Source organism: Vigna unguiculata, chromosome 2 (genome assembly GCF_004118075.2).
Source record: "Vigna unguiculata cultivar IT97K-499-35 chromosome 2, ASM411807v1, whole genome shotgun sequence".
Classification (NCBI taxonomy): Eukaryota; Viridiplantae; Streptophyta; class Magnoliopsida; order Fabales; family Fabaceae; genus Vigna; species Vigna unguiculata.
Window position 1 is genome coordinate 21,374,015 of NC_040280.1, and position 13,030 is coordinate 21,387,044.

The 13,030-nt window shown below is 31.6% G+C and overlaps 2 protein-coding genes across 2 annotated transcripts; one reads left to right on the plus strand and one right to left on the minus strand.

The window, feature by feature from the left end:
- The first annotated feature begins 1,285 nt into the window (after positions 1-1,285).
- LOC114173940 lies at positions 1,286-3,912 on the plus strand. The gene is made up of 7 exons (XM_028058634.1): positions 1,286-1,612; positions 2,083-2,232; positions 2,332-2,547; positions 2,761-2,882; positions 2,971-3,134; positions 3,336-3,490; positions 3,624-3,912. Exons 1-7 carry the CDS (start codon positions 1,412-1,414, stop codon positions 3,717-3,719), a joined length of 1,104 nt encoding a protein of 367 aa, XP_027914435.1. The 5' UTR covers positions 1,286-1,411; the 3' UTR covers positions 3,720-3,912.
- A 3,753-nt stretch (positions 3,913-7,665) lies between these two features.
- Positions 7,666-11,856, minus strand: LOC114173937 (probable serine/threonine-protein kinase PIX7). Its single transcript, XM_028058631.1, has 7 exons — positions 11,756-11,856; positions 11,225-11,441; positions 10,122-10,459; positions 9,893-10,028; positions 9,302-9,438; positions 9,107-9,230; positions 7,666-8,610 (listed from the first exon to the last, which is right to left on the minus strand). The coding sequence occupies exons 2-7, from the start codon at positions 11,427-11,429 to the stop codon at positions 8,093-8,095; spliced, it is 1,458 nt and encodes a 485-aa protein (XP_027914432.1). The 5' UTR covers positions 11,430-11,441; positions 11,756-11,856; the 3' UTR covers positions 7,666-8,092.
- Between the last annotated feature and the right edge of the window lie 1,174 nt (positions 11,857-13,030).

Below are 13,030 nucleotides of genomic sequence, written 5' to 3' on the forward strand. Positions count from 1 at the left end.
CTCTATGAATAAGATAAATAAGAGTTAAAAATTTTAAAAAGGTAAAATATTAAATTAAAATATTTAAAAGATAAAATATAATGTGTTTGTAAAGAATAATTAAAAACAAAATTTAACATATTGTCGGTGATTATGATAAAAGAAATTGCTATCTTTTAAGACAAAAATGACATTTATACATATAAAAAGAAAAGTAAAACATTATCCTGTATTATTTAATTACTAACCACCAACCACTAATAGTATCTCCTGAAAATTGTATATTTAAATAACTAAACTATATATATATATATATATATATATATATATATTTGTTACAAGTTATAATTATTCTCGTAATTTAATTTAATATAGTGAGATGTTGGAATATAATTAGTATATTGTTTTCCTAAATAGCTAAATTGACAGGTTGAAATTGCAAAGTTGATTTGTAATACATGAACATACATAATGAAAGGCTAATTAAATAAATAGAATGAATAAATAATAGAGTGATTATTATTCATTCTGAATTGAATAATATAAATAATATAAATGTTTGTTTGTTTGGATGATGAAGAAGAGAAGGGATAAGGACCGAGTTTTGAGGTGACACATTCCAAGTTGTCTCGTAAGAATGACTTGTCAAAGCATAGCATCAGTCTCGAGATTAAAGACATGCCACACGCCACGCAACTCATGTGATATTTATGGTAAGACTCTCTTGAATGGCCTCACGCGCTCTGCATTTTCTCCATTTCACTCGCTACACTAAATCAAATCTATTCTTTCTTTTCGCTCCATTTTCTCCATCTCACTCATTACACTAAATCTATTCTTTCTTTTTTTCCTTTTTAGATTAGATACAAGAAAGTGACTGCATGCAAAATAATAGAAAAGAAGAAGGAAAAAACATTAATTAGGTCAAATAAATAATTTTATTCATTGTTAATATTGTAAATTATTTTTATAATAGAAAATACCCAAAACTCATTATGAATGTGCCACTATGATCTATTAATCGACTCTGAGTATTTGATAATAAATTGAATTATGAATATATTTTTTAATTTTAAAAGTACCATGATTGTTTTATGTTAATATTTTACCAAAGCTTTCTAGACTTTCCTTTTATATAAGTTGATATGATTGCGTATTTTGATTTGTACAACTTTTTTTAGGTATCAATCCCATCTTCTTTTGTTCATCTTAGATTGTACGCATCTGTTCTAAGTTTAGTAAATCGGTAAATTTGTAACATTATTAGTTGAATGAAAAAAAAACAAAAAAGTTATAATAATAGAAAGAGAGTGATAAAGATTATAGACAGAAAAGGAAAATGGAATGTGCATCATAGGAACATAGTACCTCTTCGCCGCTTCAAGATTGAAGTTGCATGTAGTCTCTTTCATCACTCACCAAAAACTTTACCATGTTTGCAACTACCAAGTCCTCTAATTTGTCACCTTTCTTCTTCTTCAGCAGAACAATCTCTGTCCCTTCCAATCCCAATTTCTGGAATCTGATTCCAATGAAACACCCTTCTTCTCCGGAGCACTTGGCCACAAGAACCTTTCACGTCTCTTGTAACTCCCCATCACAACATGCTTCCCAGAGATCATCATCAATTCAGGTTCCTTTTCATTTACTTATCTGTTAATGATCGTATTATGATTTCTTGTTTCATGTTCTAGTTCTGACTGAACCCAAAATATCATGTCTTGTTGATTGCTGTTTTTGAAACAATTTTCTGTCTCCTGAGTACATTTGAAAGTGTTTTTGTTTTTGTTTACTAAAAGTCTGTCCTTTCCCCAAAATACTTGGAACAAAGTGTTTGAAGAGAAAAAAGATGAGAAACTATCTCCCAGTTGTTTATTTATGTATGTTTTGTTTCCAAACTCTTGTCTTGGAAAAAAAGCTCAAAACTTGATATATTTTGAATGAGAAATTGGTTAGAAATGTTTCTAGAAGACAGTTTTCACAATGAAAATAAAAGATCAAATCTTGAGATCTTATTGGCTGTGGCTTACATCAAATTAGAATTCCAAGCAATGGTCGTGATTACGAGATTCTCTTGAGCCAAGACAATTTCTTTTGGTGCAGGGGGGTGAAGGTTTTTTCAGGGGTGTGTTGGGAAGTATGCAATCCGTATACTTGAACAGAAACCCTACTGCAAAGGCCATATTGGAACTTGTTCACTCTGTTGAGAACAACTCATTATGCTATGATCATCTTGCATTCAGGACATTTGGGGTACTTCTCTGGGCTTTTCTTCCTTGCAATTGTAGACTTTTCTGTGTGATTTGATTATGTCTGATTAGCTCATTCATGTGTGTTGTTGAACTTAACTAGGTGAATGGTTATGGAATTGAATCAATGGCTAGCTTTTTTCTGGATTATGGCTATACTCAGCGAGAGGAGTTAAGATTCCCAGCAAAAAAGTTGAGGGCACTGTGGTTTTCTCCACCTGCAGATTCACTGGCTGGCAATGGCAGTGGCATTAATGGACCCTTGCCCAGAATATTTATTTCAGAGCTACTGGTAGATCAAATGAGTCCAAAAACTCAGGTGTGTCTCTCAGAAAGATCACATACACGTTACATACTGACTTAGGATTTTAGATCTGCCATTAAGACTATGATGTTGCTGTAATATTAAGTATTGAAGAGTGTTACTATAATCTGAGAACCAAAGAATGGATTGATTTCTTAAGATTGCAATCTATATCTAAGTTTCTTCCCCAAGCCCAACTTAACTGAGAATTTGGAATCTTTTGTGAAGGAAATAATTACAAAATACACGGAATCATCCGGGGATGGAAACAAGTATGCAGCACTTTCAAGTTCCCTTGGACATTTAACATGGGAAAAGCCCTTATATTCAGAGTTTCAACAATTGGCAAGGTATTAGGGTTTATTTTTTGAGGAAAGTTTGTATTCTCTTGTATCATCTGGTTTAGTTATGGTTTGTTTGTTGGTATCTGATACACAGTGAAAGTGAGTATGCTGCCTGGACCCTAGTCAATGGTTATGCTCTGAACCATGTTACTATATCCACTCATCGGCTGAGCACTCATTTGAAGGATATAAAAGCACTGAATGAGTTTATTGAGGAGAGTGGATTCAGGTTGAATTCTGAAGGAGGATTGCTGAAAGGTTTGTTTGTTATTATGCAAGTACAAGGTTTTGTAATGTTCAATGTCAGACAATCTCAGCATGTTTGTGTTCGTTCACCTTCTGAAAATTTGGCCTCACTCATCAAATCTATATCTTTATGAACATGCTGTTTGAAGATAATCATAGCAAGTTGTAGTTTTGTGATGATGTGAATGATTTGAATACTTGCTCTGCTTCCAGTGAGCCCTGATGGTCTTCTCCAGCAAAGCTCAACTGTAGCAGATTCAATCTCTTTCCAATTTTCTGATGGTATAATTGAATCAGTCCCTTGCTCATACATTGAATTTGCCCAGCGTCTGGTGCTGCCACAGTATAGAAATTTACCTGACACAGAGGTAAGCATCATTCTTTTTATGACAGTTCTTTTCTTGGTTGTTTTTGACCAACACTGGTTAAAGATGAAACTGAGAAGTACCTGCTAACATAAAATGGTGGATTTGGTAATTCTTCTTGTAACTAATGAAACAGGTTAAAGAGTTCCATAGAAGGGATGGTTTTGAGGTAGCAAGTGCTGACAAGATATTTGAAAGCACATCCAAGGAGCAGTTGAGCAGAGTAGGCTAAGAGCCTTATGATCCAACACAAAACATGTTACATTTTACACCCACTTATATTCATTCATGTTTGGGATTGTGTCTTTATAACTAAGTCATTCAATTCTGGTTTTGGAAATGGACATGTTTTGGATATGTTACTGATTATCAGCACTCTACAAAAAGTTATAATTAATCTGAGATCATATAATAGTATAACAAAATATACAATTCTTTACAAAAATGATACTTATTTAATAGTATAAGTAAAAATATATTTAATTTATTTTATTATTGTATTGTAATTATAAGATGTGATAAAATTACAGAAAACTACATAACTCGTATAAATATAAAATAGAAAGTCAAAGGTGTGAGATTCAAAATTCTCATCAAACCATTCACTAATTGATTTCATATTTTTCATTATCTTGCTCTCACCTAAGATGACAATGCAAATACGTGGGTTTCATTCATTTATGTTAAGTAAGAAACTATACTCATTCTAGTACCATGCATTTTATAATTTATGTCTAATTTCATGTGCAAACTAATATCTCAATTTAATTGAATATATATTGGGTGTTACAATTCCACCCTGATAAAAAAAAAAAAATCTTTACGCACCTGACATTTTCTTCCTCCACACTTATAAGTATATAAGTATATGGACAATTCTATGACTTTTTTTACTATTATTTTCTTATAAGTATATGGACAATTCTGACTTTTTTTACTATTATTTTCTTATTATCTAATTTAACAATGTATTACTATTTTTTTTTAAATCAATGGTCTAACTAAGTTATTTATGGAAAAGATAAACGTTCGAAATACTTTTTACATTTTTGAAAAATATATTCAAAATGTATTTAACGTTTTAATATTACTTATGAATGGGTGAAGTTGCATTAAATGACTTTTCAAAATAACCATTCCAGGACGTATACTTGCATAATTTCATATTAAACATTCCCAAAAATATTCTGTATTCCATCACATGATACTTTTACTATCGTGGATATGTTTTAAATAGGGTAATTTCTAGCCTTTTCTTTTCTGCACCCACAATTATACTAGTTGGATCCCCATAATTTTTAAAATGAAAACTCTATCTTTCATGATATATTTCAATGTGAATTTAGGATTACTTATTTATTCTAAAAATCTTTCGGAATAAGTTTTTTCGGAACAAATTTTCTAGAACAAGTTTTTCGGAACATACAAGATGTTGACATAAACATTCATCTTTCTTTTCCAAACTGAAAAATCTAAAAATATTAAGAATTTAACAAATAAGAAGTTTTTTTATTTAGGGTTTCCAAAAGGAAAAAAAAAACTACAAAACTTTCGTCAATAAATTTAATGATAATGAGTTCTATCACATGCTCTCCATAATTCGATTTTAGTTATAGTGGCGGAACTTCATCAAAAATTTTAGAGGGGCCAAATTATATTTGTTATATATAAATTATTTTTTTAATTAAAAAAAAATTAATTTCTTACATCATTTTTTTATTCAAAATAAGCACTCATGACAATATAATCCAAACAATAATATATATGAAAGAGTAATATAAAGTTTATCATCAACAATAATATATATAAAAATAAATAAATGTTACCTTTAGTCAAAATGCTCCTCCAACTTTTAAAACCTATAAAAAAACATTCAAAAAGTTAAAACATATTAACGACAATCAACTTATTGCCAATTAGAATTCAATAAAAATAAACTCAATTACATGTAACAATGAAAACATCTGAGTCAGGTCGTCCACTTGGTTTTTTACTAAAAAGATAGCACGGTAAGCAATATGTAGCATCTTTTAATGGTAAATACTCTAACCATGAAGGAAATAAGCTAAACCATGTGTACTGAAATTTTCTTGGATGATCATCTTTCCAGACAACGGATAATTTTCTAGATGCATTTGATATGGACCCCATTTTAGATAAGTCATTCGTACCTCATCAATTTGATTTGGTGGGTATTATCAGATTTGAAGACGCTTTCCCGGATCACGTTCTAAAGTATTTTCAAATTCATTATATGTAACTTTAGGAACCTTAGAGAGTTGTTTTTTGTTTTCTTCAATATTTGGATTATCATGAAGTTTCTCAATTTTAGACGACGTAGATGCATTTTTTTCATCTTCATCACAAGTCTTCCTCTTAAAAAAAGAATAAATTCTTTTACTCTTTATCATATTTTTTCTAATATAAATTTGTCAATTCTTTTACAAAAAAAATAAAATTATGAATAACTCAAATTAAATCTTAAAAGCAAGACTCAATATTTTAAGAAAACTAATAACTTCTAAATGATCAGCTTCCCTTACCTTAGAGTAGATTCCTAATCTTGCTCTTTCCTTACACAACTTCAAAGCCTAAAATAGCTCTATCTACACAAAGAAGAGTTTGATCAACAATTAAAGCATGATTTTATGATCTTTAACAGATAGAGATATGCCTAGAGTATAGAAAAGCCACATACAAGAGAAAAACAAATTGCTTAAAAAAAAGAAGGAAAAAAATGAACTTACTCACAAGAAGAAATTGCTCAGTCCAAAATGTTCATTAACTCTTCAATTTTGTCGTAGTGCAATTTAATTTTGAAAATAATAAGGAAATGATGATGAAAATTGAGATAAAAATAAAATGAGAGAAAGAAATGGAAGCACGGAAGAGAAAAACCAAATAGAAAAGTATAAGAAATTATAATAGAAAAAAAAACATGATTTTTAAATTTAAAAAAAAAATCCAAATTAAATTAATATAAATAAAGTAATAATATATAAATAAAGTAATAATATATAAATATATTTGTCTAAAATATGTAAAAAATAAAATAAAAGAAAAATCAACTAATATAAATAAAATAATAATATATAAATATTATTTTTTTTAAAAAAAAAAAAAAAGAAATGGTTGGGGGAGCCATGGCACACCTATGTCATAACCTTCTTCCGCCTGCAAGAGATCATATTTTAGCTATTTTTTTTAGTACATAGAGGTACAGACAATAATCATGGGGTGCAGAAAGCAAAACCTAATTTAAATTTTAATACACCTAGTATTTGAAAATACAATGCAATGTCAGTTTTTCCAGTCCATTTTGTAGAAATCAAATGAGAACTTCTGTGATTCTTCAAGAATCGATCTAGAGTATATTTTTAATTGAATCATTAATATAAATTTATTATATGGTAGATCAAATAAACTAATGTTTTAGTCGTCTCTACAGTCTATAGTGTGAATAACATTTTAAGAATTTGAAAACAATAGAAATAAGCACATTAGGTTGAAAGAATTAAAGTAAATAAAAACAGTCGAAAAAGTAAGAGTAGGTTCTAACAAAGTTAAAGTAATAACTTTCAAAAAATACATAGAAATTTGAAATAAGTTTAATGCAATTAATTAAATTGTCGAATTCTCTTGAGAGAAAAACAAATTTTAGTCACCTCTTTTAAACTGTGTCAACCTAATTGGAAATGTACCTAGAACTTTAATTTCAAGAATTATATAAGACGCACATTATTAACACGTATTTTTGCTATTGATAGTAAAATTTTAAACAATTACATGCCATTCTGGATCTTCAATTATTATGCAGAAGGTAAGAAAAGGAAAATGTTAGAACACTAAGTAAAGAATGGAAAGTACTACATTATTAATACACTTCCACCATACCTCTTCATAAAATCATTTTAACAAGTAAAAATCATAAACTAATACTTTTGGAACATTTTCAAGCGACCCCACAGAAAAAGTATATTATCCTACACTTGAACCCCACACAGTATAGTCTTTAGAGACCAAAATGATAAGAATGAACAGCGCAAATGATCGATCCATAAACATTGAAATTTGAATTTTTAACTACAAGAAGGTGCCATAAAGTGCTATAAAGTATAACCTGCTGCCTGTAAGCTAAACAAAATACGGATCCGGATCATATGAGAACAAATCACTGCTATAAATTAAGCAATAAAGCTTCTTTCTCATCTTTTTATAAACCAAAAGACAGTGATTAGTTTAAAGAGCTGCAGGGTATGATATCACAAGCAAAGCCTAGATAAATGAGGAGATAACATTTTCCGGTGACAAATGTGAAAACAAAATAAAATAAGGATGAGGATTTCATAATGTTCAATATTTTCAAACAACCTGATGAAAATATTGAATAACAATTTGACAGAAGAGACAGTAGCTGAATAAGCTTCACTTGCTCTCACCCAAATATTCTTTGAAGCGAAAGCCATAACATAATATGATAAAGCAACATGCTTGGTTTGCTTTGAAGATCTCCATGAAGGGATGCTTTGACAGAAGGTACATCTACAAGGAAAAACTAAGAAATGACATAAAAGGTGAAAGGGAAAAAGAGAATTTTCACCAGCTCTATGCTTTGCCATTGGTCTTGGGGGATGGTTGAGGAAACTGATGGTGATAAGGAGAAGCATAGGCTCCGTTTGGTATGGAAAGACTCCTTTGCTGGTGTCCATTGCGGGTGAGCAATGGTCCTTGTGTTCGTCCGTTTCTTGTGTTGGGGCTGGCTGCGATGCGGTCGGCTTGCATGGTCTGGTAATAATATGAAGAGCTTGCCATGTCCTTGAGGTTTGGCAAAGGCTTCAAAGCTTCAACAACTTCACTCATGAGAGGCCTGGCTTTTGGATCTCTACAAAGGCAGTGAGCAGCTAGTTGGGCAGCTTTCTGAGCACCTTTCACCGAAAAGTGGCCTTCCAAACGAGGGTCTATCAACTTGTAGAACCTTCTCCTCTCTCCTAGATGCGGCCGAGCCCATTCCACAAGGTTATGCTCACCATTGGGTCTGTGTTTGTCCATCGATCTTCTCCCAGTCAACATCTCTAGTAGTACCACTCCGAAACTGTACACATCACTTTTTGATGTAAGATGACCTGCCACACAATTAGATATTGGATGGATTGTGTTTTAGATGCATTTGGAAAAAACATAACTAAAAATTATCAACCGAATATACATAAACTCCAATTTTGTAAGTCATAAACATTATGAAAACACAACTGAAGATATCAAAGTCATCAATAGAATTGATAATCAGACAGGGAGAATATAGACAGACTAATTTACTATCTTAATCATAAATTTGTCTAGAGTGGAAAACAAATGATATCTGATATAAAGAGCTTGATACATTTCAAACATTAAAACAGTCCCACAAGAAATTATGTTTACAATGTTTTGTTCAGAATTTTGTTGAAAGTAATGGTCATCAATTAAAAAGCTAATAACTTAGCAGATGAAAAATACCTAACAAAATAAAGTCAGATAGAAGTAGCATCAACGCCTAAGCATTCAAGACTTTATAGATATAATGATAAATAATTAACTAAAACACTCAGATTTGGAAGTGCTATATCAACAAAAAGTTACCGGTCATGACATATTCTGGTGCTGCATAGCCATAGGTTCCCATCACTCGAGTAGACACATGGGTTTTATCACCTTCTGGACCATCTTTGGCAAGACCAAAGTCTGAGAGCTTGGCGTTGTACTCCTGAATTTGTAAAATGTTATACAAACTAAAATGGGAAAACGTGTAAACTTATTGTAGTTTTGGGCACTTACTGCATCTAATAGTATATTTGAAGTTTTGAAATCCCTATATATTACTGGTCGATCGGCTTCTTCATGAAGAAAAGCAAGACCCTTGGCAGCTCCAAGGGCTATTTTCATTCTAATGGACCATGGAAGAGGCAGCGATCCTACATATGACAGTTTCAACTTGAGTACATGAATAAAAAAGGACATAGTCCAAAATATAAAATATACAACAGTAATCATGAGTTACAGTTCTAACCCTGATAGAGAAAACTAGTGAATTCATTATATTACAAGTGCAATACTTAAAGAAACAAAGGCAGTTAATGGAATCATTTTAATGGTATTTTTAGATTCATGCATCATTCCAAATATGCAGATCGCTACAGTAGTGTAATTATGAAACCCCTTTTCCCTTGTACGTGGAGAAAATATCTCCATGCCAAACTAACAAAAGTTTATAACCTGCTTTCTGTGGAGAGGAAACAATCCTTTACGAGAGAAATCGACCAGGATTGTTCATTTGATGTTATAAAAAGTTCAGGGTGCAGTAGTTTCTAACTAGTATTCTCAAAGAAGAAACTGTGGGAACTAACTAGATGGAAAAGGGTAACTTACTCCTAAACAAATGATTTTCTAGGCTACCCCGAGGCATGAACTCGTACACTAGCAACCTTTGATCATCTTCAATGCAGTAACCTACAAGTTTAACAAGGTTCGGATGAACTAGATCGCCGAGAAAATTTACTTCAGCCTGTCATGTTATCCAAAGGAGAATGATAATTAGAAATGTAGAATTCAGTAGATAATAATAGAACAAAAGAAAAAGATCTGAAAATGTGCAAACCAGCCACTCTTTATGACCCTGGAGCCCATCATGGTTGAGGGTTTTTACAGCAACTGTAAGCCCTGTGCCAGGTTTCACTGGAGCAGTTCCATTTTCTTCAATCCAACCCTTGAAAACACAACCAAACCCACCTTCACCAAGAAAACTTTCAGGCCGAAAATTTCTGGTAGCTAACTTAAGATCATTGAAAGAAAACTTTCGCAGCCTGGAAGCAATTTTAAGCTCCTCTTCAAGTTTGGAAGTGGATGAATTACTTTCTGCGATACTAGTGGTTGTAGAAGAGACTGCCGGAGCTGTTGGTTGGTCTCTACTAGTATCATTAGTTGATTTACTTTCAGCTAATGGGAAGCCACCAGAAAAAGAATTTTATAGAAAAGTGTATCAGGACAAGTAGTAAAAAACTAAAAATAGCATCAAGCACCATAAGTTTTATATTAGACACCAATACTCAGAATTAAACACAATCTCAAGTAATTTACTTTTACAGCATATATTTGAAATTCAGTTTTGCCCAAAGAGCAAATGGGAGTAACTTCCTTCCTTATATCTAATCTCAGGTTCATATGATAGTAATTGCCTACCACAACAAATGTCAAATCTGTCACTTATGCATTTCCTAGCCAGTCTAAAATTTAGATTTTTTTTCACCAGCTTCTCACTTTGAACCGGAAAATCACACATGGTGGTGGGTAAAGAACACATTCTATTGATGAAACTAACATATGCACTGTCATATCTCTGGGGATTAAAAATGTAATTCACTGCAGTTCTGTATAAACGTGAATGAAAAATCCCAAAATCACATATCAATTTCAACTTTGTTTGCTGCAGCCCCAAACAGCACCCATGTCATTCCTAATCGTTTGTGTACCATTTGACATCACATAGCATGGTAATTGCAACCAGGTAGCAAGCAAAACAGGCAAATAATCGTGCATTGAGGGATGCTAATAACTCAAACAAAAAATGGGGGAAAGTTCTGCACCAACAAAATCAATGACAAACACATTCACATAGATGGAAATTTCAAGCACATCACACAAGAACAAGAACAACATCAGCAACATCGGTACCAATTCTTTCAAGGAAACAGTAATGATTACCATAATGAGTACTGGTGCCACTGCCACTGACCGAGGTATCGACCTTGGATCTTGAGGAAATGCAGCTGCCCATAAACCTGAGCCTAAACCAACAACCAGACCCAGCCCCTTCTACTTCTTCATTCCCTTTCTTCTTCTTTCTCCCCTTTGATTTGCACACATCCCAAGGCTCCACCACCTTACCATTCTCAGCACCCAAACCCATCTCTACCAGTTCCTAGACAACCAAACCCAGATATCATCAATTCCAAATACCACCTCCTCCTACCTTCCCACTAACCCAGATGACAAATTCCCAAATAAAACCTAAAGATCACAACTTTACCAACCAACAACCCTTGAAACCGAGTAACCCAGGAGCCCCAGAAATAAAGACCCGAAAGGGGGAAAAGTAACAGATCACATTAAGTAAGTGAAAATACCCAAACAAAAAAAGGAAAAAGGAAAACTTGAAGGGTAGATAAATTGGGAATTGGGAAATGAAAAGTGAAGTGAGGAGAGTGGGGCCAGAAAGAACAGAGTGAACAGCACCTGGGCTGAACTCAGTAATCTCCGCTCAAAGATACATAACTGAAATGGGTCCTCCTCTGCAACAATAGCACAACACACACCATGTTCAACAAAAATTTATGATTTTTCTTTCAAATTAAACGTACTAATAAACTAATAATATTTAATACAGTTTCCTAAATTTAAATATTTGGATAATACTGAGCAAGCAGTTACAAGTTACAAGTTCTCTCTCCTTGGTTTGCTGTTATCTGATAAAGACTGTGATTTTGGTAATTAAATTAATTTTATTATTGTAATGTAATGCTAAATATTGGTTAAATTTATTGTTACAAGAAAATAAAAGAGAGAAATTTTTATTACCAAATACTAGATAACTAAATAAGAGAGTTTGTAACTGTAGAAGAGTGGAACCCCTCACCAGGTAAAACCAGACTACCAGGTCTAAGAATGTGTGTTTTTTTAATATTTCATAATAGTCCCTCTTTGCTGTTAAAGACTATGAAAAATTAATTTAATTCATTAATTATTTATTTTTATCATTTTAATATAGTTATTAATTATTTATGCTAATGTTTAAATTGTTATTTTAAAATGTATCACATATATAGAAGAATTGTAATGTTATTTATGATAAATTTAATGTTATTTATTATATAATTTATTTGGTTATTTTAAATATTAATGTATATTTCAAACTAGAAGATGAATTTAGTGCACTCATATGAACTTTTTTAGACGTGATAAATAGATGTATGAAATAATTTATGAATTATAATTAAATTAAATTTGCCTTTAAAGTTTAATTTATGTAATAATATATTTCATGGGGTATGTGCTGGAATGATTGACGCACATACTAAATAAAATTGTCTTGACTTCTATTTTGAAAGTGGAAACTGAAAAAGAGTATATTGGGTTTGAAGATGGAACTGTAATAGATTTGGGCTTTTTTAAAACAAGAGTTGAGATCGAACTTAGTAAAAGAAGGTGTGCAAATAGTAATATGGAAAGTTTTTCTTCATCTCCGATTACAAGAAAATATTATATATATATATATATATATATATATATATATATATATATATATATATATATATATTTTATTTTTTTCATTCTCTTCTTTCAATTCTTGTTTTTCAAGTTTCTTCTCTTATGAACTTCCAAAGTGCAAAAAATATAAAAATGAGGAAACTAATTTAGTCTCTGCTTATATGTTTGTGATATATTTGATTAATAATTCATGACTAACTAAAAAATGTGAATTTTAAAAACTATGTGAGGAAGACGTACTTG

Bases quoted from the DNA above. Each gene is read 5' to 3' on its own strand.
- LOC114173937 (XM_028058631.1), bottom strand. From the start codon at position 11,429: ATGGGTTTGGGTGCTGAGAATGGTAAGGTGGTGGAGCCTTGGGATGTG. The intron at 9,231-9,301 runs GTAAGTGCCCAA...TTACAAATTCAG, and splicing joins CAAATATACTATTAGATGCA to GAGTACAACGCCAAGCTCTC. The intron at 8,611-9,106 runs GTAACTTTTTGT...ATTGTGTGGCAG, and splicing joins ACCAGAATATGTCATGACCG to GTCATCTTACATCAAAAAGT.
- LOC114173940 (XM_028058634.1), top strand. From the start codon at position 1,412: ATGTTTGCAACTACCAAGTCCTCTAATTTGTCACCTTTCTTCTTCTTC. The intron at 1,613-2,082 runs GTTCCTTTTCAT...CTTTTGGTGCAG, and splicing joins AGAGATCATCATCAATTCAG to GGGGGTGAAGGTTTTTTCAG. The intron at 3,491-3,623 runs GTAAGCATCATT...CTAATGAAACAG, and splicing joins GAAATTTACCTGACACAGAG to GTTAAAGAGTTCCATAGAAG.